Raw genomic sequence first — 26,624 nt, 5'->3', positions numbered from 1 at the left:
CGTGCTTCACTTCATCTAGTTTTCAGTTATTTGTTCTTGTGGACCAAAACCAGCAGTTTTCTCCAGCATCTGAAAAAAACTGAGAATTCCATGATCTCCAAGAAAGCTTTAATTTTGCTTCATTCAGCCTTCCTGATGGTCCAGGGTTTACAAATCTCTGTTACAACAGAGGGACACCGTGGTCTTGTCTTTAATAATCTCTGTCATTAGTATAATGTATCTATTCTAGTTTGTCTAGAATCAAGATCTATTGTATTTTTCCCTCAGGCAGAACTTTATTTTATGGCTGCGGTCACTGTCTTTGTGAAGGTTGTTACTACTTGAACTTGTTCCTGCCAATGTCATGGGTTAAAATTAGAATCTCACTGCCGTGACATTTTGCTCTGTCATAACTGACAGAAAGGGTTTAATGGCTTTAACAAAGCGATCAAGATTCATGACGGAATTCTTACTGTACAGAAATCTCTGGGTCATGGAAAACCATCTGTGGTTTCAAGTAAGTGGTTGATAAAATCCTTTAATTCACTCCTGGAGGGGGTAGTGAATTGGCAAGTTGTCGCTTCGCAGCTAAAATTGGGAGCGTGCTTTTCAAATGGCTGGTAGTTCCCAATTGCCAATCTTTTGCACAGTTGTCAGACAGGCTTTGTCCCAAAGCTTCTGACAGACAACAGGGTCTGCATGTAAGACTCTAAGAATAGGCTCTGTTGTTAATGGTGAATTAATGGTTTGTCCTTCCTATAGAAGTTTCTCCTGGATGTCAATTAAAAATCCAGAAATTGAAGGCATTTGTCAATCTAACGTGAGTTTCCTCTTTTGCTCACAACACTTCTGGATACCATGCCAAAAAGTGAAAAGTGGGTGCTGAGTTTGAATGCGGAAGAGCTATGACTGAAAACACTGTTTGTGTTGGCTCATTTGTGGCTATTAAAGACCTGTGGGAAGTCAGAATCCAGAAAATTACCGAAGAGCTTCGGAAGCAAAAAGAATTCAGTCAGAAGGCTGCGGGGAGGTAGGTACTCAGAATTGGGGATCGTTTGGACGAGAAGTATGATCACATTTCAATTGGGATCTCCCTATGATTTTTTGGGAGTTCTCCAATAGTGTGAAAAACAGCGAATAGAGGTGGTAAAAAAATTTAAATGTTCCAAAATACTGCCACTCTGTTCTGCAAGTAGCAATAGTAGTATATTCCAGTATTCTGCTATTAAAGTCTCTTTATGTCAAGGTACCAGTCCCAAGATGATAACTCAGTAGTAAATGCAGTGCAATATGATGATTTCGGAGCTTTTGGTTTCTGAGAAACTGATGCTAACCTGCATCACTGTTTGGATAGCACAATTGTTGATTTTGCTGCCTGATCAGTTCCAGACTCCAAATGTTTTAAAGCCTGATGGAAGTTGCAGCAATAAGGAAAATGCATCTTTAAAGCTTTACAATTTTTATTTCTAGACTGACAATTATTTGGGAAGAGAGGGCCAGTTTGGCCAAGCTGAAAGGCAAAGTAATCAACGAAGATGGAAGGGCTGTTTTAAGGATTGAGCAGGAAGAATGGCAGGTATTTGTTCAAAAGCTACTAAGAGTTGATTTTTCATTCTTCACTGCTTCAGTATTTTGATTCATCTGTTTAATGGTCAGCAGCTCCCCATTTCCCGGAGAACTACAAGAGCCATTTGTTTTGGATGAGAGCTCTTGAAAACATGTGAAAAGAACATCATTTTTACTAAGTATAGTAAGGATGCGATTTATGCGAATTCAAACAATGAAATATTTGATTTAGTGTGAATTGTAAATTGATATCCGGTTGGGTTTAATGACACCCAAAAGTCAGTTCAGGAGAGACTAGATCCATGATGGCGAACCATGCCAGAGTTGGCACGCAGAGCCCTCTCTGTGAGCACACACAGTGACCAGCTGCTCTTTCAGGTTCCAGTGTGTGCATGCACACCTGCCAGCTGCTGTCTTCTGGGTTCTGGTGCGTGCAGGCCATGCGTGCACCGGAACCCAGAAGAGAGCAGCTGGCCAGTGCGTATGCGCGCCGGAACAGCTGTCCAGCGCGCATGCGCACAACAGAACTGGGAAGAGAAGCTGGCCGGGTTCCGGCGCACATGCACACGTGTGCTCTAGTTTTGGCACTTGGTGCCAAAAAGGTTAACAATCACTGGACTAGATTGTGAGCAGTTAAGGCTAGTACATGCAGAAATGTTCATCTTTGTATGTGTAAAATGGAAAAAAAGAATTATTCAGCCAGAGGAAAAGAGAACAAGTTCAAAAAAAAAGAAGAGGCTTCTTAAAGCAAAAATTTGATGTCGTTGAATTACATAAATGTCATAGCAACACCAAAATAGGACAAGATATTGGAATGCCTAAATCTACAGTGCACATTATAATAAAACAGGCATGGGAAATTTTAAAAAGGGCCAAGTGGCATTACCTTTTTGTTGTTTGTAAACATCTACTAGGAGGTTGAGAGATAATGTTTTAATAACTATAAGATTACCTTTAGGAATAATAATCAAAAAATTTTGTTTTTAGATAGTTTCTAAAGCCACTATAACTTTGTTAATAAATTTAAATTGTAGCTATACGATAGTCTTTTTTATTTTTTACTGTAAACATATATATATTATTTTGTTCTTTTAATTCGTAGGTTCATATGTATAATACTTTTCTAGTCAGGGTTTTTTCCTACGTAGCTCAAGATGTTTGTATAGCCATAGTGGGGTGATATCTCAAATCACCACTTTCAGGCTTTGTCAGACATTTTGTGTTGTCTATTGTGAGACTTAAGGGAGACTGGGATAGTACTATTTCTGTCTTATGAGACGTATGAGAAAGTGGTGATTTTATATATAGTGTTTACCGAGACACCTGGTCTACCCCAACATGTGGGAGGGGGCATTCTGCTCCCTTTTGCCTTTCCCTTAAAATAAATAAATAAATATATATGTATGTATATATATATATATATATATATATATATATATATATATATATATATATATATATATATAAATTTTCTTACTTCTTCGTAGGGTTTATGTGTGTTTTTCTTCTAGCCAGGTTTTCCCTACGTAACCAAGGTTTTTTGTAAAAAACAAAAAACCTTGGTTATGTAGGGAAAACCTGGCTAGAAGAAAAACACACACAAACCCTACGAAGAAGTAAGAAAATTGATACTGTACCTTTACAGGGAGGATACATAAGATATGGGTGTGGCCTACTGATGATAGCAAACGAGCTAGAAATGGATCTATTTAGGTCTCCCACCTAGCAGTTAGAGCTTGCTAGCTGTTAGAAAGGAAAAAAGCCCAGAACCCGAGTAGATGTGATTCTACTGAGCTGGAGCTACAAAAAACCTTGGTTACGTAGGGAAAACCTGGCTAGAAGAAAAACAAATATATATATATATATATATATCTAATAATTTATCTTTGAAATTATTCATTGCCTATTTCTGTCAAGCTAGAACCAATTGCCATATTTTCCATAGAAACACCAGTTCAATAGTGCAAATTCAAATAATGTGCCATTTCACTGTGCATAAATAGTGCAAATTCACTGTGCATAAATAGTGCAATATTCAAATAATGTGAGATTCATTGTGCATAAATCAAGATCTAGCTGTTTTGATTAAGGATTTGATTTTGGCAATAGTTTTAAACTGCTGAATTGATATAAAATCAATTCATTTTTATACGCAATACTAATCCAGTGTTACTTTGAAAATTCCTAATTGGTTTATAAGTTTATTTTCTGTTCCTTTATTTTTTTTTATCTCTCTTTTTGCTTGATTGTGTTTCTTAAATATCTATTTTTTTAAAAAAAACCTGAGTTTTGTATGTAATGTATGGCAACATTATCTTAGAGGGTTTTTTTTATAAGAGGCTATCTGTATTTTTGCAGTCCACGTTAGGTACACTGTACTTGGTGTCATTCTCTTTAGTTCCTGAAACTGATTATTGCAACCTTTTTATATACAGGTGGTCCTTAACTTGCAAACTTTCTTTTATTGAATATTTGAATTTCCAGTGGCACGGAAAAAACTATTTTTTAACTGGTACTCACACTTCAGACTATCACAGCATTCCCCAGGTTCATGAGATCAAAATTCAGGCACTTAGCAGCTGGCATGTATTTACAATGGCTGCAGTGTCCTGGGTCATATGATCACCATTTGCAACCTTCTCAGTCAGCTTCCAACAAACAAAGACAATGAGAGAAACCAGACATGTCTAACACAGGGGTGCCCAACCCGTGAGTCGTGGCCTACCACTGGTCTGCAGCCTATTGACAACTGGGCCACGTGAGTGGCTGGCTAGTGCGAGCACGAGTGCGCAGGAGCTCGTGACCCCACTTGCACGAGCATTGCGGGTGCTCAGGACCTCACTCATACGGGAACTTGGGGCCCCACTCGTACGAACGTCATGGGTACTTGTGGCACCAGTTGTGTGAGCACTCAGTGCCTAACTCATGTAGGGGCTTGTAGCCCCACTTGCATGAGCGTTGCAGGCACTCAGGGCCCCACTCGCATCATGGGCGCTCGCAGTCCCACTTGTGCAAGTGCTCAGGGCCTAACTTGTGCTCCTCTCATGTGAGCAATGGATGCTCATGCACGCACATGCACATGCCCCTCCCCTTCTTTCCCCTTCCCCCCTCCGAACTCTGGCCCAACAACCATATGCTTCACTTAACTGCTGTGATTCACTTAACAACCATGGCAAAATGGTTGTAAAATTGTGTACAATTCATTTAATAATCACCTCACTTAGCAACAGGAATTCTGGTCCCCAATTGTGGTTATAAGTTGAGGACTGCCGGTAATATTATTGATTTGGGGTACTTAGAGACTCTACCACTTTTTGTTTTCTCTCATTCAAATTTAGACTCTACCTTCTTGCTTATTGAAACTGAATTACCTGCAGGAATGGCAACTTCACAGAACTAATTTGATCAAAATCCCTCACTACATTGGTCGCTTTCAAAACCTCATTGTGCTAGATCTATCTCGAAATTCCATTGCAGAAATTCCTAGGGAGATTGGTGAGTGTCATGTCAACATTCCTCCTTCAGAGGCAATTGCCTCTTCAGGTTGGGTTCTGAATTAGAGAGTTCCTTAAAATTATGGAAGTACTTAATTTTAAAAAATCATATTTTGGAAACAATTTGAAAAATTCCTTCGCTATTTTGTTGTTTAACTTTGCTTTTTGGGTTCCTTCAAAATGTATATTGTGCTTTATAGCATTAAGAGATGTTTTCACTCTATTCCAGAAGGTTCCCATGATTATCTTATAAAATTAATGCAACAGTAAAACAGTGAATCTTGAAACATTATAAATATTATAAATTTATTTTGACGTGCTTTTTGTAACAGTCCACTTTCATCAGATATTGACAAGATTATTTATTAGCAATAGCTGCATTATTTATTAGCAATTAGCAACCATTATTCTCTTGGTGGTGCATATCAATGAGTCAAGAAAGGAGAACAAAAGACTACTCTGAATAAATGACACATAAAAGTATATAATATCATATACATGACTGCAACTATCATTAAACCTCAAAAGGATGTTAAAACAGAATTGTCTGAGTCTTTTGCAATGTTAAGAAAATCGTAGTGAAAGTACCTCCACAGGAGCATGTTCTGGAGCATGAGGGTTGCTAGCATAGGAGCTATTTTCTGGTCCATCTTTTATTGAGCAGAATTTCCTGTTTTGTTTTTTTTAACTTCCCTTGTCCTCAATTGACTTTCAGTTTTATCTTTCAAGAAGTGTGTTGTGTTCAGATGCTTTAAAGAAGAGACATTGGGGTGAATTGATGGGTTTGTTCAACATAGGATAAAGATTTCTGGCATTTGGCAATCTGAAAGAAGCAGTTGCTTCTGTAACAAAGGAGTATTTTTTCCCTTAAATTTTTATATTGTTCTAGACTCCTGATTTCTTCAGTGTCCTAAGTCAGGGGTCCCAACCCCTGGGCTGCGGCCCTCTACTGAACCATTCGTAACCAGGCTGTGTGAGCAGCAGGCTGGCACATGCGTGCATGCACAGCTCAACCTGTGCAAGCAGCAGGCCAGCATGCATGCACATGCAACTCAAGGTGCGTAAGACGAACTGTGCGGCATGTGCTTACACTCAAGCAAGTTGAGCTGTGCACGTATACATGCACCAGCTTGCCATTTGCACGGCCCAGTTCTCTTTGTTCCCCCCTCCCCTCAGCCAGGCTGCCAAGCTGCCAAGCTTGGGGACCACTGTCCTAAGTAACCTTCCTTATGTGTAATGAGACTACAGCTTGCAGAATTTCTTATCTCATGGTCTGAGTTTGGAAATTCTGTGCTGTAACTCTGATGCATCTGAAGGACACCAATTGAGGACAGCTGAGTTACTTATTGTATAAAATTTATAGACCCACCAACTTCATCAACTTAAGAGTGGCTTAGAGTAAAACCAATTTTTTTTAAAAAAAAGGATAAAAATAATGGAAACCAAAAGAACAAAACCTAATTATGCAAAACATCCAGTGAAGATAAGCCCCATCCAAGAATGGAGGAAGAACAGGTCTTTAAGACTTATTTAAGGGACACCAGAGTTGAGAAAATGAAAACTTCTGATGGGATGGGTATCTGAAGAAAATGTTGAGCTCCCAGTAAATTATACAGATTATTGAATATTTGTCGTGGGCTGGATCAATCATTATGTAACTAAGAAGTGAAATTAGTTTCTAATAGTGGTTCTTTGGCAATCTGACATTTCTATGAGTGGTTGTAAAGTAATGTTAGACTGCTAAAATGAGACTTAAAAAATCTGTAGTAGCTTTCTCTTAACACTAATATTCTTGATGTTTTTCCTTTCCCTCCAATTTTAACAGCTTGCTTTTTGTTTAAAGGGAAGCTTTTTGCAAGTGAATATTAAACCAAGGCTTTCTTTAATCTGTCTTACTCCTATAGGTCAATTGTCAAATCTTCAGGAGTTGATCCTCAGTTATAATAAAATTAAATTGGTTCCTAAAGAATTAGGCAACTGCGCTGGCTTAGAAAGATTGGAACTGGCAGTAAATAGAGACATCTGTGATCTTCCCCATCAGGTTAGGAAATAACATAGTCTTCTCTCTATGTTCATAATAACAAGATGTTGTTTAAATGTTTAAAATGACTTGTAATAAATCAATAAATGACCAGCTAATGAACATTCATGTTTTTGTTCCCCTGTGTGAACATACTAGTTTGCCTCATCAATCATGCAAAATATATCACTGACATGGAGGCATCAAATGGTGATTTTTCTTCCCTGTAATTTATAGCAGCTGCATGTATAGCCACACAATGGGAGATGTCAGTGCTGATAAATGACATCACTTGTGTACTCAAATCAAGTGTCTCGCTGAAGTTTCATACAATAAATTAAATTTAATGGCTCCCACCCTGCTGGTGTTTTGAATTTTTTCACCCAGACCTTGGTTGAGCGTGATTAAAAGGCCTTTTTAATTTTTTTTTTCTTGTTCGCTTCCCTCAATCCCTGAGCAAAGCATGATAGACATTTTGCCAGAAGACAGAACACAGAATTTCCCACTGTTCCACTATACCTATAATTTGATGATAATAATAATAATAATAATAATAATAATAATAATAATAATAGTAATAGTAATAATAGTAATAATAATTTTATTTCTATACCGCCCTTCTCCCGAAGGACTCAGGGTGGTGTACAGCCTATTTAAAAACAGAATAGACATCAATTTAAAATAATTTAAAAATATTAAATAAATTTGGCTTAATTTTAAAACCCCAAAAATTTAAAACATAAGGAAATGTGGTTTATCAAAATGAATAATCGCTAAGATTCTTTATTTCTTTTTTTAGCTGAGCAACTTGAAGAAGCTTTCTCACCTAGACCTGAGCATGAATCGCTTCACTACTTTGCCACTAGTTATCCTAGATATGCCTAACTTGGAGTGGCTAGATATGGCGAGCAACCGGCTGAAAGAAATCCCTGGCAATATTGACAAGTAAATGCAGTGATTCATGTCATTGTGATTTAATTATCAAAGATCTTGTAGTTTTAATTTCATAGACAAAAGCAAAAGGTTAGGGTTGTTACTTACCTAATGAAACAAATACAATAGAATTCAGGCAAGCAGTTGAATTATATGTATCCTGTAACAGTCATAAGATATAAAGGCTTTTAAAAACATGATCTAAAAATCTAAGTAGATAAACTGAAATGTAGACCATTTGGATCCCATTGTTTTAACTGATTTCAAACATATACAAAAATTATCATGGAAATTGACTGATTTGAATAATTTCCATAGCATTTTAATTTATATCATAGTTTTGAGCATTTTTTGTCAAAAAAAAAAAAATCAGGTAAATAGTTATTTGTTTTGCAGATGGGGAAAGTTAGATTGAAAAATATAATGGTTACCAAAATTTAGACAGTGGTCAATTTAAAATCAGCCATTCTAAGTTCAGATCTTTATTTGATAGCATTTACAATTTTAATAATATATGATTCATTGCTGTTGAAATTACAGAAAATGCATTTGGAGAAGGATAAACAGATAAACAATAATTGCTGAAGACTGCTGTTCATATTTTTTCCCATGGAAATCTGCAGTATATCAGATGTATTAATATTTTTTATTGAGTTGGAATGGTTATGAAGTATTGTCAACTTCACCCAATATAAATAGCAAGCAGAAAAGTATGATTCTCTAGCAGGGAGTAGGACTTTTAAGACTCCAAATTGCTTAAGGTTATCACATTTTACTTTTTCACTCCAGGTTTACTGCCAAAATGAGAAATTTCCACAGTAAGACAAACTAATGTATATAATCTTCAGTTGTTTTTCTGACTAATTAATAGACCTGTTTGACTTTACAGAGCAGAAAACTTACATACTTTGTGGCTCCAAAGGAATGAAATAACCTGTTTGCCTGAATCCATTTCTAATCTTAAGAATATGACTACCCTTGTTCTCACCAGCAACAAACTGCAAGATATTCCTGTTTGTCTGAAGGACATGCTAAATCTAAGGTAAGGGGGAAAAAACCCCTCTTAGCTGCAGTTGGAAAATTAAGTGCTCTAGATAAATGTAACCAGCTTTATTGCCCACGGCTGATATTTTTAGTTGTCTTTTCAAAACAGTAGTCAGATTCGTCCCCCATAATGGTAACTGCGCCATGCTGAATGCATCATTAATCTCAGCTCTATTCTCTCCACAATATCTGAGAACTGACATACTGTCCTGTCCTAGGGAGCAATGACAATATACAGATTCATCAGCATCTATTAGAGAATAGCTGAGATGAAAGAAATCTAGAACTGTAATAGCATATGACATTTTAAATTACCTTGTGCCTTTCTTGGCAAAGTTTTTCAGAAGTGATTTGCTACTGCCTCCTTTTCCTAGGGCTGAGAGAAAGTGACTGGCTCAAGGTTAACAAGTTGGCTTTGTGCTTAAGACAGGATAGGAACTCATGGTCTCCCGGTTTCTAGCCTGCTGCCTTAACCCCTATATCAAACTGGTGTTTGGGCTAAAGATACAATTATTCGAATTTCATATGGTACAGAATTTTAGTTAACGTGAAAATAATGATCATGACTGAACCACATTTTCTCCTCATAGGTATAACCATGAGATCAGATGGTTTTGTTTAGTGTATTCAGAGTTTACAATCTCACTTGAATTTGATATATTGTGGTCATTTTTGTTAAAACAAGCTGTGACAATCTGGAGTCTACACCTCTACCATACAATTTTTATCTAAATTTTAATTTAAAACGAATGCTTATTTAAAAAAATCCAATGAGGTTTAAAAGTCAACATGGCTAACATAAATCAGATTCTCACATTTCTCTGTAGAATGAGAAGGGGGGGGGTGTTAGTTGAATGCAGATCTAAATACTAAACCATTATTCAGTATTCCATGTGAAATGAGACTTAAGATTCCAAAGAACACGACATATTAACACTGCCTTCACTGAGGATTCATAACGATTGTATTACCAATATTTTTACCTAAAAAACAAATTATTAAATTTGAAAGTGTTTCCAGTTTATGGAATACCAGGTCATTAACTCCATTATATCATATATAATAGATTTGTCAACTTCAGAGATAATCCATTAAAGCTGCAAGTTACACTTCCTCCTTGCCAGAATCCCGAAGAAGAGGAGGAACAAGAACTCTATGGAATTCAATTTATGCATTTATATATTCAGAAGTTGCTCAATGGTGAAGGTACCATTTGTTTATGATTAAAAATAAATATACTCAGTGAGGAGAGTGCCCTATTTTTCAAGAGCTGAGTTTGCACATAACATTAAACCAGTTTTAATGACGGTTTGTTAGACAAGCAATAGTGGCCTTGAGGATAGAAAGCATGAAGCCAAAATAGCTTCATAGTAAACAATAACAACAAACATTATCTCTTTTAAAAGGATTGAATCAGACAAATGTGGCCTACAATGTATTTAAGCATTGTTAAAGGAAAAATTTGTGATACTAGAATTTCCTTGACATATTGTGGCATTTTATAGTGTTTAAAAGTTGAGATCCAAAATATTAAATGTACCCAATCCTACCTTGAACATTAAATAATTCTGATACATGAAGCAGAGCCCTAATACTGCTCGCTTTAGCACTAAAATGCATGATTTTAATGTTATATGAACCACGCTGCAATGGTCCAATGAACAGATCTTTGAAACATCCTGGTTTATATGAGATCACAGAATTCTCGAGGGATTAATCCTTTCCTGTTGTGCTATGGAACTAGAGAAAAACCTCTCTTCAAGAGAACTGCAGGGGCAGAGTGAACACTGCAAAAAGAGCACAGGAAATTCCACTTGCTGGTGCATAACCATTAAGTACTGTGAAAAACAACATGCTGGCCCACAGTGGGTTCATAGGACAGTTTAGATAGATACCTTAATCTGTTGTAAAAATATAGATTAAAATACTTTTGAAAACCTCATACAGATATACTGGGGAAAAACACTTTTAAAAAATTGGTATATTTCTGAAAAATGTACATTTCTTGGCAAACATTACATTTTTCTTTCAGAAAATATGGAAAGTGATATTCCAGATGCTGCTGACACCACTGACTGAAGACGAAAAATAACACTTAAGATGATATGGTATTATAATTTTTTGGAGCAACAGATCTGTTGTAACAAATATTTTGAGCTGTCTACTTATTAGTATTTTTTTTCTGATCTAAAGGATGTTGTAAACTATCCCTAGTTTGTTAAACACAATCCTGGATGTTACAAACTTGCAAAAATCACGGAAGCAGTGAAACTCCTGAAAGACCTCTTGAAGCTTTTAAGTAGTTGTGGAAGATAATGAAGACTGAGATGGAACAGCTGTCAGAAGAACATTTTCTAATGACACACTTGAGTCTGTATAGCGCTGCAACACAGCTTCATATCCTCTCTGCTGTAAGTACTCGATCCGACCATGATCAATCAACAGTTTGCAAAGGTGCCCTATCTGTTTTCGTTCATCAGCGGTCAGCAACCTAGAACAAAAAAAAAAAAAAAAAGGGGGGGGGGGAAACCTTTAGAAACTAAAGTGACTAACTTTTGGATGCTCCATTTCAAGCAATTCATTGCAAACTTGTTTTTTCCCCCTCCAATTTAAATCAAGGACTCATTGATTAGTATCCTACTAATCTGTTGTGACATAAATGTTAACTGAATAGACACTACTTCAATTTTAGACTTTCTAGCTGCAGAAATGACAAAATACATTTTGGCAGTGAAAATATTTAAAACAACGTATTTTTTCTGAAAACTATTGTTGTTAGAGTATAAGGATGATCACCTTGCTGGAAGTATGCAAGAACAGTCACTTGGGCAAAAGAAGCAAAAACATTTTTATGTCCAGAACAATGAGATAATATTTGATAGTGACTCAGGCAGATGCTACCTAATTCACTGGAATATCAGAAGGAGGAGGTATAGTACAATCAGCCTTGAAATATTGTATTATTACAGTAAATCTCAATAAAAATAGTTTTAGTCTTCCTGTGGAGTTAATTTCCTAGTCTGGTTTATGCAGTGGGGCTGATAATTGTACTCAAAGTGACCACATACCCTTGAAGACTATCCAAACTGCAGTCAGTATTTATATTATCCTGATCATGTTCATCTACGTTTCTTTGTCCTTTATTTTGTATGCCACTTCTGCTGGTCTCTGTTCTTCTTTCTCTCATGCCACAGGTAGCCCAGCTGGTCATTCTTTTGAAAAAATTAAATTCTATGGGGCCAAGTCCTACTCTTGTAAAGAAATCTTGGCCAACATAATGCCTCCACTCACATCTGTGATGACAACAAAGTGCAATAACAATTCCAGCTACAGGGCTCCAGTTTTCAGCTGCACACTTGCTATGTATTTGGCCAGGACAATCAGTCTTGAGGCGTTTAGTGACTGGGCCTTCCTTTTCTTCAGCACGTGAATTCACATAGGTGTCAACTAAGCACCTCAGAGCAAGATCTGTGAATAGATTATTTTTATATTTAATTGCTACATGCAGCATCAGCATACACGTACACACATTAATGTAACTGTGAAAATTCTATATAACTTATACTTGGACCATATTATCAAGCAGTTTAAATCACTTTTTTACTTTTGCCACAAATGTATTATGAAGCATTCATTTTAAGCTAGCTCTTTAGTATTACTGTTTAAATAAGCATGTTTATTGACTTCAATAAGCCTTGAATAAGAGTCAACGGTAATCAATGTATGTTAGCAAGCATGTGTACATGAATAAAAGTTGTTGACAAGCTTTCTTCAATATCTTTTAAATGACTCTATTACACTATTTTCAATACATGAGCAAGCTATACAATTTTACCTGTTGCAGCACCACACAGATGTTTTCCAATTCCTATTAGAGATAGGTTCTCTTCCACAAGAAGAGGAACTTTACCTGTCAAAAAAAAAATCCAAACGATTATGACATTCTACTATCATGTTTATGAACAATACACTTCATCCTTCCTCAACTTAATTCTTGGCCAATAACGCTCATGATCCCTGAACATTATCTCTGTTAGTGCTGATGGGACACGTAAGTCAAAACATTTGGGGGATTTAAAGTAAGGCATGCTGCTACATTAATATGTAATAAACTAACAAAGGAAAACACAGATTTAATTTAAAGGTTAATTACAGGATATTAATACTAATGTGGATTTGTTTTGATCGACTTGTTGTAATAACAAGTCACAGAAGGGAAGCAGTATTAAATGTAATGTATATTAGTCTAATCTAATCTAATCTCATCTCATCTCATCTAATCTCTCTCTCTCTCTCTCTGTGTGTGTGTGTGTGTGTATCAGCATGGTGTTTCCACAAGTGCTTTTCTAGCAGAATACGGAAAGCCCATACAATAACAATAATACAGTTATCCTAAGTAGAAGGGGTTTAGAGAGGGGTAAATAGCAGAAAAAAACAAGACAGCAGTCACTAAGAAGAGGGCTGTTTAAAAAAAAACAGCCATTAGGAGACTGGAGGAGCTGGGGGCCATTCTAGGACATCACTAGTGACAGCTAGGAACAGAGGGAAGAAAAATGCAGGAAAAATTGGAGAGGGGGCGGGGCTATTGAGATACCATAATGCTTTTATTTTTAACGTAATCCAACAGACCTTATATTTGAGCAAGAATCTTGGCATCCAAAACCAACTCTGCAGCAACTGCATTTCTACCATAACTACAGTGAACACTACCTGCAGTATTATTTTTTTTAAAAAACCCAACCATGATCATTTGCACTGTTTTTCAGAAAGTTCATAGAGAGACCTTTAAGCAACTTACTTAAACATAAATGCTGGATATCAACTTGAAGCCTCTCAAAGTAACGTTTTCTGTGTTTGCCATCCACCTGCAGGGTCAAAACTAATTATTATGACATGTTGGGTGTATATACACTGGTTGTATTTTACAATCCAGACAAAAATGTTTAGCGCTGGCAAGATTCCAAATCCAATAATTTTAAACCTTTGTTTAAACATTTTTTTTGGACATACAGCATTATAAAATGTTAATATTAATTATAGCAATAATTGCCTTACCTTGAACCTAGTAGATGCCCTTTCAACAAGAAGAAAATGAACATCTTGGGCGTCCTGTAAAGCTATATCCAACCAGTGGGACAGTTTTCCCCGTCCGGCTCCAAATTCCACAAAACAGTTCCCTTGTCCAAGCAAATGCAATCTTTTCATGTTACCTAATATAGAAGCCTATAGACATCAAGTTTATTTATGAACCAGCAAAGATATTCATTGTACTATTTGAATTAAGCATTAATTAATCCTAAAATCGGCAACAGGTATTTGTAAGTCTATTGTATTATTAATTGTAATTCTTTCAATATGCATGGGCTTTGTGATTTAGTCCTATACTATCTTCCTTAAGGTTTGAATGACTTATTACTCTAAATCCAAATTATATTATTTTCAGTAGATTTAGAAAACTAATTATTTCATGCTGACATTTATTTTTAATATTTACTACAAAAATCAATTTCTTTATGCAAAGCCTAGAACAACAACAAAAACCTTGAATGACTTTACAGTATACATAAAAAAATCAGATTCATCAATATTCTTATGAAATTTTAGGGAAATCTAAAGGGTTGTGGATTAAACCGAGATTAAAGATCATGTATAAAATTATCAGTGTTTTAAAGGGAACAATAAGTTGTTCCCCGACTAGGAAGCAATTTATTTAGAACAAGAACTTGTACTAAATATATTATGTTTTTTGCAAAACAGGTACCTGTTGCTTCAAATGTTTAAAAGCTGCATCTCCATTTTGAGGATCATTTAGGGCTTCTTGTAAGGCTTGATGAGAAAGAATTTGGTCCTTAACTTTATAATTTATAGCTGAGAATAGAATGTAAAATTTCGTGTTTGAGTTTGAATTGAATTGACAATGTAAATTTTCTCTCAAATGTCTAGTTGCTATTGTATGAGAAAACTAACATCCAACTCTGCAAAAAAATTAAATATAAACAACTTACAATGTAATGTTTACAATATTTACATTGTAAAAAAAACTTTACAATGTAATTCTCATACACATCAAAAACCGTAAAATTACAAGTTATTTCAAATTATTTCATCATTTATATTGTGATTACCCACATAAAAATAAAACACTTACTGTTACTTGCTTTTTTAAGCTTCTTAATTAAATTCTCTAGTTCTTGTTTAGAAAGTGCAGAAATTGGTGCCTGCTGGAATGAACAAGAATATTTCTTACTTTGTTTATAGAAAACCATCAATACAAAGCAAAAATAAGGCCAAAAAAATGTACTTCATCTGTTCTGATCTAAACAATATCCAATTCACCTTGAGTAGAAAATATATTTAGATGAAGGGCCAGAATAGTAATAAATAAATACTGTGTTTCCCTGAAAATAAGACCGTCTTATATTTTTTTGAACCCTGAAATAAGCGCTTGGCCTTATTGCCATGTGCTCAAAAGCCCGATTGGGTTTATTATCAGGGGATGTCTTATTTTGGGGGAAACAGAGTAGTACAATTTACAGGAATAGCTTCTCTTTTTGTTTTGTTTTCAATCACTCGGTGCCAATAAGGGTAACCATATCAAACCTTCAGGTTATTGGGGGATGGATGTTTGTATCCTATATACTGTTCTCTTTTTTTAGAACTCTTGATACCATTTTCGAATTTTGAGTATTTTAGCATGCTACACAACATTTGTATTCAAGAACTATTCAGTTTCAACTCTGTCATTGCAAAGTCGGCAGTTTGGATTGTCAGTGGATTTTTGTATCTTTACTTTCATGGCATTAGTTTGTAGTGCTTGTTCTTGAGCAGCAATTATTATACCTTCCGTTTATGCCCATGTCAAGTTGTTATAACACTTTCCTTCAATGTTTTTCAAGTGCTGTCCATGTAGAGCTTTGGTTTTCCATTTATTCTGTCATTCAACTGTTTTTCCTTATATTCTGCCTTTGTTTCTGTTGTTTTTATAATGTTCTCCATTTTCACAGCCTGCAGCAATCTTTCTGTGCTTTGGTTCACATAATCATTCAAACTTCGTTTTTCTTCTTCTATAGTTTGATGGATTTGCAATAGTCCTGTGCCCCCTATTGTTCTTGGCAGGTACAACCTGTCGGTGTTACTTCATGGATGTAAAGCATGGTACATATTCAAAAGTTTATTCATTTTCCGGTCCAGGTTTTCCAGTTCAGTCACAGTCCAGTTGATGATTCCAGCTGGGTAGTGTATCCCTGGAACTGCCCATGTATTAATGGCTTTAATTATGTTTCCAGCATTCAGTTCTGATTTTAATATTTTGCGGACCCTCCTGATTCCTTTTGTGTTGACTCTTTGACTTTTCTATTCAAGATGACTTTTCTATTCAAGAGCCTGGTGGCGCAGCAGACTAATAGCCTGTTATTATCATTCAGCTGCCTGCAATCACTGCTAGTTCGAATCTCCCCAGGCTCAAGGTTGACTCAGCCTTCCATCCTTTCTAAGGTAGGTAAATTGAGGACCCAGTTTGTGGAGGCAATAAGCTGACTTTGTATAAATATACAAAAGTATGAAGGCTATTGCTTAACACATTGTAAGCCGCCCTGAGTCTCCGGAGAAGGGCGGCATATAAATCAATTTTTTTAAAAAAATGTTATCTACTTCCAATATGCCCAGGTATTTGTAACCATCCTCTTTTGCTAATGCTTTCACGATGCTTCCATTTTCCAGTTCTATTCCTTCTATTTTTTCCATTTTTCCTTGCTGCATGGATAATATAGCACATTTTTCAAGTCCAAAGTTCATTCTGATGTCGCTGCTGAATAGTTGAACTACATTGAGTATTGATTCAAGTTCAGTGGGGCTTTTCACATACAGTTTTAAGTCATCCATGTATAGTAGATGGTTTATCTTGCCATGTTGGCTTGAGATTTGGTAGCCCAGTTTTGTGTTTTGTAGGATTATTGTCAGTAGAATTAATGCGATGTTGAACAGTAGTGGCAAAAGTGAGTCCCCTTGGAAAATTCCTCATTCGCCAATGTTCTCCCCATTTGCTGTTAGAACTGTTTTCCATTTTTGCATATTTGCTTTAAAAAAATGTTCAAATATTTTTGCTGATTCCAAAGTTTTCCAGACAGGTGTTAATCCAGCTGTGGGGTAATATATTAGTATATAATAACAATAGTAACAATAACAATAATATATTTTAATCCCATCTGTCTCTCTGTCTACACATCTTTTTGGTCAACCCAATTCAGCAATTGTCTATGGAGATTCTCAGTCATCCAGGTCATGGTTGTCCCAAAGGTGCTTTTTCAAGAGGCAACTGGACCAACAGATGTATTGGAACAGGTCACAGAATTTATAAAGAAGGCACAACTAACACAACACAACAAGAGCAAAGAACGGCAAAATTTTCTACCCTACAGCATAGACAGGAAAAAACACATAAAACAGAAAAACCAACACAGATGGACAGTGACATGTCTCAGAAAACTGACCGATGGGATGGTGAGAAATCTGTCTGACAGAGAGCTTACCTAAACAGAAAATAATGTTTTGGCCAAAGGACTGAATTTTGCAGTAACACCAGAACAGCTACCAGTTGTAAATCTCCTCACAGCCACAGAGTCAGCCAACAGGAACAATAAACTGGCAGAACCAGAAGCAGAACAATTAAGGATGAAGGTATCTGCAGCCCTCGCCAGTGTCAAAACACCCCCTTCCAACCTCAAAAGTCCACTTGACTCTTGAGAAAGCACCTTTGGGCCAATGAAGCAAACATACCTAATATTCCTGCTTCAAATTTTCACACCATTCTGTGAGGTGGGTTGGGCTAAAAGAGAGTGGCCCAGCCAGTTTTCATGCCTAAGAGAGGACTAGAACTCACAGTCTCCCGGTTTCTAGGCTAACGCCTTAATCACAGTATCAAGCAGGCTATAGAGATAGCATATAAATTTAATAAACAAACAAATAAACATAATAAATATTTTGATTTCTAAAAAGCAGAGTTTCCCCCTTGTAGCAGTTCAAAATATATTTAAGACATTTATTCACCTGTTCTTCAGGCAGTTCTGTTTCATTTTTCAGCCCTGCATTAATATCTTTAGCAAAGTAGACCTTAAATGAAATATGAAAAAATGTTAAACTAATTATAGCTCTTTTCCAGTATTTACACACATTAATATTTAAACAGTTTAAGAAAAAACAAAATCACTCTGGAGTTTGATTGTATCTATAACACAAAACAATCAAAGTTATAATTTAGTAATATTTAGACAAGTGTAACAGATAGGTGAACCAAGGGCTATTTTTTCTATTGGCACAGTAAGACATGTAATAAACCTATGAATGATTTTTATTTTATATACGTTTTGAGTAAATAAAACAAAATTTTAGTCAAAAATATTTTCTACTTTATTTCTTGTTTCATTCTTCTTCAACCACATCCTTGTAAAATCTTAACAAATTACTTTTACTGCTACCTACTGAAAGGATTTGCCTTTTGAGATTCTTGGCTTTAAGGCAGGCCACTGTAAACAATTTTTGTTCTGCTATAATATCCAAGACCCATTTACGTTGCACACAGATTCTGGGTGCTTCCAGATCATGTTTCCATTATGCAATTGTCTGGCTAAATCCACTGAATTCTATAAAGGAAGGATTCAGATAAACTGCCTTCTATTTGCAACCTTCTCATGTTTCTTTACAAACTTTCCAGGCTTTCTTATCTCTGAAAATCAGTTAAGTATGAGAAAGTAGAATACTGATACAATAAAGCACAAACACTACAATATATTTATTGGTGGTTCTGTGATGCTTCCATTGGAAATATCCTTACTTTCATCAGGATATTAATGAAAAGAAGCATCACTGCACGAGGCAGTTCTGCTAGTATACCCCTAGAAAGTCCCCCTTAATTTTACTTCAAGCAGTTTCAGTGACACTTACAGGCTTTGGCTTCTCTCTTGAATTACACTTTTTCAAATGTTTTTGTAGCTGGTCTTCATACACAGTGCTAAAATTAAAAATGAACAAACTAGCAATGCTATTCATTGTTCTTTTTTAAGAAACACCACACACACACACTACTCTTGCTTTGCTTACTGTTTTGGATCCAAAGGACAAGGGATTCTTTTCCTTTTATGTTCTTCCTAGTTAAAAAAAATAAACAATTTATTAAAACTTAAAATCATACTCCTTTTCAGCTCCACACAAAAATAAAAGTGAGTCCCAAATAACATAGATAATGGAATAGAACATAATGGAATAGGAAAAAACCCCAAATATAATGGAATTGATTTACATTGGAATTAACAATACATTGCCTCAAAGGTGCCTTATCCAAGGGTGGTGTGAAAGAGAAACCTTCCTTGAAAAAATTATGAGGCGCTTGTTTTTTAAAAACTGTTTGTATTCTGCCACTGCCCATTTCCACTTGTATTTGTTTCCTAGGTTGATCACAACATTTTCCCTACGCACGATATGCTCTAGGGCAGAGATAGGGAAACTATGGCCCTTTTATGACATATGGACTACAACTCCCAGAATTCCTCAGCCAGCATAGCTGGTTTCAGGAATTCTGGGAGTTGAAGTCCATATGTCATGAAAGGGCCATAGTTTCCCATCCCTGCTCTAGGGAAATTAAGCCAGCCTCCCCCAACCCAGCATAACTTGCCCTGATATGTACAGGTAGTCTTCGACTTATAACAGTTCATTTAGTGATTAAGTGACTGAAGTTACAAGGGCACTGAAAAAAGTGACTTATGACCATTTTTCACACTTATGTGCATTGCAGCATCCCCGTGGTCACATGATTTACATTCGGACGCTCGACAACTGGTTCATATTTTTATGACAGTCGCAGTGTCCAAGGCTCACCTGATCACCTTTTGCGACCTTCTGACCAGCAAAGCCAATGGGGAAGCCCGACTCACTTAACAACCCGTGTTACTAATTTAACGACTGCAGTGATTCACTCAACAGATGCAGCAAGAAAAGTTGTAAAATGGGGCAAGAGTCACTTAACGAATTTTCTCACTCGGCAACCTAAATTTGGGGGCCCAATCATGGTCGTAAGTGGAGGACTACCTGTAATGACATTCACAATCCTGACAACTTTTACACCCGGATGGGAAGTATGAGATGAAATGGGATGAACCAGAAAATCTAATGAAGAGCCTTGGTGGCGCAGCAGACTAAAGCATTAAGTAACACCAGCTGCCTGCAATTACTGCAAGTTCAAATCTCACCAGGCTCAAGGTTGACTCAGCCTTCCATCCTTTCCAGGTAGGTAAAATGAGGACCCGGATTGTGGGGGCAATAAGCTGACTTTGTATAAAAAAAGAACACCGCTTAGGGGGGGCCCGAAAGTCCTACTAAGCAGGTATATACAAAAGTATGAAGGCTGTTGCTTAACACATTGTAAGCCTCTCTGAGTCTCCGGAAAAGGGCGGCATATAAATCGAACCAATAAATAAATAAATAAATGACATCTTCTCCCGACGTGTGTGTGCGCGTGTGCCCGCGTTTGTCTGTGTGTGCGTACACTCTACATATATGAAATGCCAACGACCTTATCAAGGTGCGCTTCCTCCCTCCCTCCCTCCGCCTGTGTCATAAAAGATAAAACTGGAGGCTCCTTGAAACAAAACCCAGCGGAGCCTTATTTTACAAACAAAACGGCTCGTTCGGTCCAGCGGGCTTGCCTAGCTCTCCCCTACTACCTCTTCAGCGCTGTGCTCGCCACAGAAGCGCCTGCCTTGGGCCGGGACCATCTTGCAAAAGCGCTTCTTCCGCTCCACGAAATAGGCGCATCGCCCTGGCTGAGGAAGAGATGCCACCTCGGCGGCAGCAGCCCCCGCCATCTTGCCTACAGGTGTCGTGGCTCCTCCCCCTTTCTCCTCCGGTTCCTCCTCCTCCTCCTCCCTCCCTCCCACCCTTGCCCCGCCCCGCCCCGCCTCTCCCGGGCGGCGCGTGGCTCGTTCCCCGCCCATCCTGCCTCGCTCTATCCTGGCTCCTCCCCACCCCACCCCCCCGCGGGAGCAGGGCGCCAAACTCAAAGCGCAAGATGGCGTCGGAGAGCCTCTTCAGTCAGTTGGTGCCCGTGCAGGTGAAATGCCAAGGCTGCGAGGAGAGGTGAGGCGCCGGCGCGGCTTTTCTTCCCTCGGGTGAAACTGGGGTCTGCGGTCTTCGCAGTCGGCTAAAGACTGAGGGGGGGTGGCGGGGGGTGAGGGAAGAGTCCTTTTTCTTTTTTTCCTGCCTTGGAGTGCCCCCCCCCAACCCTCGTCCTTACTTCAGGACGGGACTCGGACCGTTGGCTTTTCCCCGACCAGCCCGGTGAAAGAAAGCGGGGCGGAACTTCAACATCGGGAGTGGCCTCCGTCTCTTTCATTTCACACCCCACACCCGGGCCCCACTTTTTTTTTTTTTTTTTTATTTTTGCCCCAAACCTTTCAAAATAAAAGCGACAGAAAGCTATAGGATTTTGGAACCAGGTGCGTTTCTATAAACCCCTCACAATTTTGAAAAGAAAGAAAGGGGGAAAAAAAACAAGAGCCAACAACAACGTTCATGAATGAAAAAAAGCCTCGCAGATTTTTTTTCCTCTCAGGCTGCGGCCGCTGGGAGGGATCGATGACCCTAGTCAGGCTTTTTAAACAACTGTTGCAAGCTTGAGGAGGGTGTGTATAGCGTGGTTTTTGCCGGATTCAATAGGCTTTGAGGAGGCGATTCTTGAAGTGTACACAATTGTTCTCTTCAACTGTGTTACGTTGATGGATACCGTGGCTGCTGCTTTTCTAACACAGGCTCCACTTGCCTAGGATTAATGCTAATGTTTTATAATGCACGGTATTATAGATGATAAACGGCTACCTATGTGTCTGTCTCTATGCAGCAGCAGCAGCAGCTAGATAAGTTCAGGTATTTTAAACGTATCTTAGACTCCCTCCCCCCCATTTTTCTTCCAAGCTTTTAACAGTTGAATGTGACAGCCAGATATTGAGCAGAGGGACTCTTAGAGTCAATTGTCATCGGTCAATATCTGTCCCTTGGTTGGTTGTTAAGCTTTTGGAAGGATGTAAGGAAGAAAAAAAAAGGGGGTGGGGGGGAGGAAACACTCTTTTAACATCTGCTCCGGATTTCGTAGTGTGGATTGTTTACCACTAGATCTGAATTGCAAAAATCCGGACAACCAGTAGTTTATATTGCTGTCATCTGCGGTTGTATGGTTATTTGCAGCCCAGATTCTAGTAGCTTTAATTTAGCAAGTTTTCCTTATAATGTTTAAAGAATAATAAGTGGTACTTTCCCACATTTTAATGCGGTTATGAGAATAACTTTTGGAATCAGAGATATTAGCAATTAATAATAATTTATTAAACCTATATGCTGTCTAAGCCTCAAAAGTGTGCAGCTCTCAAAAATCAAAGAAAGAAATTATAGCAGTGGTGAAATCCATTTTTTTTTATTACCAGTTCTGTGGGCGTGACTTGGTGGGCATGGCAGGGGAAGGATACTGCAAAATCTCCATTCCCACCCCACTCCAGGGGAAGGATACTGCAAAATCTCCATTCCCACCCCGCTCTGGGGCCAGCCAGAGGTGGCATTTGCCAGTTCTCTGAACTACTCAAAATTTCTGTTACCGGTTCTCTGAACTGCTCAAAATTTCTGCTACCAGTTGTCTAGAACCTGTCAGAACCAGCTGGATTTCAACCCTGAATTATAGTAAAACACACAAAATTTTAAAAAGATAGCAGGCACAATGAAAAGAAGGGTCTCAATGTCTTTTGCTGAAAACTTGGATGAAGAACCAGAACCATCTGACTGTTGGGGAGGACAACAATCCTGCATGGTTGGTACACTCTGGGTTTCTTTGAACAATCTCATCTCTCAGGACCCCGTAAGTGATCCTGAGATATGACATTGTTCAATTAAAGTTACCTACTGAGCTCCGGACGGCTCCTGATCTCCGCTCCTTCCGTCGGGACTTGAAGACTTGGCTTTTCAAACAAATAGGCTAAGACTGATTCCGGGCTTTATTATTTACTACTAATTAATTATTTGGATTAAATTATGATTTTATTGTACTTGTTTCTTAACTTGTGTTCGCCGCCCTGAGTCCTTTGGGAGAATGGCGGCATATAAATACATTTAATAAATAAATAAATAAATAAAGGAAACCAGAGAGTGCCAACCCTGAAGGATTGAGTTAGCTGGGCAAATGTTATGGGAGACAGGTGATCCCTGAGGTAATTAGGCATTATACTATGTAGGACTTCATAGGTAACAAGGGTAGCCCCTTGAATCACACCTAGAAGCAAACTGGCAACTAGTGCAGCTTGTCAAACAGGTTTTACATAGGCATACTGATATATTCTGGACTAGTTGAAGATTCTGGGTGGTCTTCAAGGGCAGCCCCATGTAGAGTATTTAGTAGTCAAGCTGCGAGGTAACTAAGGTATGAGTGACTGTCGGAAGTGTAGGCCCCGATATAGGAAAGAGTTTAATAGGTACCAGCTGGATGTAGCAGACACCTGCTCTTGAAGCAGGAGCTGCAAGTCCAGCAAAACCCCAGATTATTTATCACCATTGAAGTGGGAAGGCTACCTTTTCAAGGTCAAGGGTGGAATATCCCTAGATCTGGACAAACAAATATCCACAGCTACTCAATCTTCATATTCTTAAGTCAGAAGCAGTTCCTCTCCATCCAGACCTATATTGCCTTCAGGCATTGGGACAGAACCTTGACAGTCTTACTAGGTTGCCCTGGAGTCAAAATATTATAATTGAGTATTATCAGCATACAGAGGATGCTGTATCCCAAACTGGCAGATGACCTCACTCAGTGGTTAAAAAGGAAAGAAGAGAGAGTAGAATCCTGCAACCATCTTAAAATGTCCAAAAATAGTTTGGAAAGTGTATTTCTCACCTGATGCTATGTGCTATATACTCATCTTTGAAGGGCTCTGATTATTTATCATGAATAAATTTTTCCTACCTTTTCATAAAATTAATGGCAATTAAAAATGGCAAATCCAGGCATCCCCATCTTGAATTTGGGAGGAATTTATTATTATAAATTGTAATCTCAGATTGTGTAGGACTGTGCAGTCTTCTTATATATTCTATTCAGAACTAACTACAACCCCACGGAAACCATGGTAAAAAGTGCAAGATTGTTGCTTGGAATATTCTGACCCCAATTCTCCATTCTCAACTCTCTTTAGGCTTTTGATTTTTTTCTCTGAGGAAAAATTATTTCCCCACTTCTTGCAAACCTGTTGGTTCTTTGTCTTCTTGTACATGAATGGTACTATTTTCATGTCATAATATTTGTCTGAATATTGTTATTCATGCAAAGTAATGTCTAGTTATTAAGCTGCATTAATAAAAATGACTGGTATGAGTGGTGATTAATATAGTGATATTTAGAATCATAACTGATTATTTAGTGAATTATGTAATTATCCATCTTATTGAACGTGATTCTAGGTGAATCTTTTTCCTTTCTAGTAAAAATATACAAAATATGTTGAACCAACAGCAATTGAAATAATATAACAATAAAACTATGATAGAATAATAATAATAAAAAAAATAGAAATAAACATAGAAAAGAAAACTGCAGGTGATTACAATCATCTAAACCAGGGGCCGCAACCTTTCGGACCTCAGGAACCACTAAATTCATAATTTTAAATCCTGTGGACCACTAATATGATCTGCCTAATGACCAGCTAGGTGAGCATGGCTAGGTGGTCATATGACTGGATGGGCGTGGCCAACTTGATGTCACTCACGTCGAGAAGCGCCTCACCAGCCTCTACTCACCCCTCCCCTCCCAGCAACTCCTCGCCTCTCTGCCCGGGCTCCTTAGGGCCCCAACAGGAAGCAGTTGTTGGAGCTAAGCAGCTACCACGAGAAAGAGTTGGCAGCTCAGTTCAAATTGGATCTGACCGAGAAGGAGGCTTGGTAGAAGTACCTCACTGAGGACCACAAGCATAGGCTTTCCAAGCAGAGGGAAGACCTGTGGGAGTGCAAAGCCATGTCCTGGTGCATGGAGGCTCAGCAGGCTGAGATGGTCAGCCAGTTCCAGGCCATGATGCAGTCCCACTGGAACAAGGTCCTCCGGCTCTTCAACACCAGCGGCACTTCCCTCCAGCCTTCGCCCAAAGCCCTGCACCAGGAGGCTGAAGCAGACCCCAAGTTGAAATTTCTGTCCCCCTCCAACCCACACAAAAAGACCCCGAAGGGGGAGACTCTGCAGCAACACAAACGTTCATTGCATGTATCTGTCCCAAGGGCTGTAGTTTGAGGACCCCTGATTTAGTGCAATACAACAAATGCAAATAATTTTTTTGCGGACCACCAAAATTTTCTCACAGACCACCAATGGTCCACGGACCACAAGTTGGTGACAACTGATCTAAACAATGCAGGCATCTTGTAGAGCCACATTTTCAGGGCTTTCCGGAAAGCTAGCAGGAAAGATTGACTTTATGACAATTATGGTATATTGACTTTTATGATAGATATAATTCTGTGCAGACTCTCTTAATGGATCACCTTTACTTGAATTAAAATACAACATTTATCAATTGAAGAATAAATTGCTGTTATTTACATCAATATATTGAATGCACTTTCATGTATTTTGCAGACGAATAAAGGTCCGAGTGAGTGTTGAAATGCAATCAACAACAAATCCCATTCATAGAAAGGTTGTATTTCCTTCATTGTGCTTTTTGTTTTCAGTTGTTACAATAAATTATCCTGCTTAAAATTTTATTTGCTAACTGTAGCCAAGCATATGCCTTCGTGAACAATAGACTTTACTGATTATTTATCAGAATAAATATTGTGAAGAATAATAATATTTCATCACTACAGAACAGAGCAAGGAACTTATAAACCTAGAAGTAATATTCCATGATAACTGTATATTGGCAAAGTTGAGACCAAAGTGAGGACAACCTAATCAAATAATATATTTTCAAATATCATTGTATTCATTCAGTCTCTTTTCTACCCTTCATTCAATACTCTTGTACAGATTTCCATGTTACTTTATCCTCCATCCTTTCACTTAGCCTGTACATCATTATGACTAATTTTCATATATCTTCCCTTCCCATTTATTTAGTAGTTTTGTACTTTGTAATTGTCTGCTGAGAAAGCTACCATATTTCCCCGAAAATAAGACCCTGTCTCATATTTTTTTGAACCCTGAAATAAGCACTTGGCCTTATTGCTATGCGCTCAAAAGTTCGATTGGGCTTATTATCAGGGGATATCTTATTTTGGGGGAAATGTTATATTTCTTTTCTTATCTAATAAAAATATACAAAATATGTTGAACTGTGAACAGAACACTCCAGAAAACTCTGGAATATTATAACAGAATAATGGAGCTGGAAGGGAACTTGGAGGTCTTTTAGTCCCTGATCAAACAGGAAACTGTATACCATTTCAAACAAATTGTTGAATCTCTTCTTAAAAACCTCCAGTATTGAAGCACCTACAACTTTTGAAGGCAAGTCATTCCACTGATTAATTGTTCTAACTGTTAGGAAATTTCTCCTCAGTTCTAGGTTAGT

The 26,624-nt window shown here is 37.8% G+C and overlaps 3 protein-coding genes across 10 annotated transcripts in view; 2 read left to right on the top strand and 1 right to left on the bottom strand.

Moving 5' to 3' along the window:
• Positions 1-393: 393 nt before the first annotated feature.
• On the top strand, positions 394-12,805 carry LRRC39 (leucine rich repeat containing 39). Of its 3 annotated transcripts, none has more exons than XM_087891124.1 (9): positions 394-496; positions 742-1,009; positions 1,450-1,555; positions 4,884-5,040; positions 6,944-7,080; positions 7,859-8,004; positions 8,882-9,034; positions 10,103-10,242; positions 11,069-12,805. In XM_087891124.1, exons 2-9 carry the CDS (start codon positions 885-887, stop codon positions 11,113-11,115), a joined length of 1,011 nt encoding a protein of 336 aa, XP_087747250.1. In that variant the 5' UTR covers positions 394-496; positions 742-884; the 3' UTR covers positions 11,116-12,805. The 3 variants fall into 3 exon arrangements, with proteins under 3 accessions (XP_087747250.1, XP_034293232.2, XP_034293233.2); XM_034437341.3 differs by having other exon boundaries at positions 406-496; positions 849-1,009; XM_034437342.3 differs by lacking the exon at positions 394-496 and having other exon boundaries at positions 757-1,009; positions 11,069-11,144; positions 11,230-11,342.
• Positions 8,445-21,433, bottom strand: TRMT13 (tRNA methyltransferase 13). 3 transcript variants are annotated; one of them, XM_060690055.2, is made up of 11 exons: positions 21,320-21,433; positions 19,132-19,178; positions 18,976-19,042; positions 18,082-18,144; positions 15,185-15,257; positions 14,798-14,904; positions 14,092-14,259; positions 13,835-13,901; positions 12,872-12,946; positions 12,105-12,504; positions 8,445-11,527 (listed from the first exon to the last, which is right to left on the bottom strand). In XM_060690055.2, the coding sequence occupies exons 1-11, from the start codon at positions 21,416-21,418 to the stop codon at positions 11,332-11,334; spliced, it is 1,362 nt and encodes a 453-aa protein (XP_060546038.1). In that variant the 5' UTR covers positions 21,419-21,433; the 3' UTR covers positions 8,445-11,331. The 3 variants fall into 3 exon arrangements, with proteins under 3 accessions (XP_060546038.1, XP_034293230.1, XP_060546037.1); XM_034437339.3 differs by lacking the exon at positions 21,320-21,433 and adding an exon at positions 20,751-20,970; XM_060690054.2 differs by lacking the exon at positions 21,320-21,433 and adding an exon at positions 20,751-20,937 and having other exon boundaries at positions 15,185-15,254.
• SASS6 (SAS-6 centriolar assembly protein) overlaps positions 20,976-26,624 on the top strand; it is a 20,726-nt gene continuing 15,077 nt past the window's right edge. For 2 of the 4 annotated variants that reach the window (XM_034437336.2, XM_034437335.2), the window contains exons 1-2: positions 20,976-21,162; positions 25,688-25,748. In XM_034437336.2, the coding sequence (XP_034293227.2) occupies positions 21,095-21,162; positions 25,688-25,748 (129 nt within the window). In that variant the 5' untranslated portion in view covers positions 20,976-21,094. Of the gene's footprint in view, positions 21,163-21,689; positions 21,708-25,687; positions 25,749-26,624 lie in introns of those variants that run through there. The other 2 variants (XM_087891123.1, XM_034437337.2) reach the window with 2 other exon arrangements.

This window comes from Pantherophis guttatus, chromosome 3 (genome assembly GCF_059756535.1).
Source record: "Pantherophis guttatus breed Tessera chromosome 3, ASM5975653v1, whole genome shotgun sequence".
NCBI lineage: Eukaryota > Metazoa > Chordata > Lepidosauria > Squamata > Colubridae > Pantherophis > Pantherophis guttatus.
This window is presented reverse-complemented; position numbering and strand designations above follow the sequence as displayed.

Bases quoted from the DNA above. Each gene is read 5' to 3' on its own strand.
- LRRC39 (XM_087891124.1), top strand. From the start codon at position 885: ATGACTGAAAACACTGTTTGTGTTGGCTCATTTGTGGCTATTAAAGAC. The intron at 1,556-4,883 runs GTATTTGTTCAA...ATTCAAATTTAG, and splicing joins TTGAGCAGGAAGAATGGCAG to ACTCTACCTTCTTGCTTATT. The intron at 7,081-7,858 runs GTTAGGAAATAA...TTCTTTTTTTAG, and splicing joins TCTGTGATCTTCCCCATCAG to CTGAGCAACTTGAAGAAGCT.
- TRMT13 (XM_034437339.3), bottom strand. From the start codon at position 20,891: ATGGCGGGGGCTGCTGCCGCCGAGGTGGCATCTCTTCCTCAGCCAGGG. The intron at 18,145-18,975 runs GTAAGTGTCACT...ATTTCATTTAAG, and splicing joins CAAGAGAGAAGCCAAAGCCT to GTCTACTTTGCTAAAGATAT. The intron at 11,528-12,104 runs GTATGTGGTCAC...TTTTTGTTCTAG, and splicing joins AGTTTGGATAGTCTTCAAGG to GTTGCTGACCGCTGATGAAC.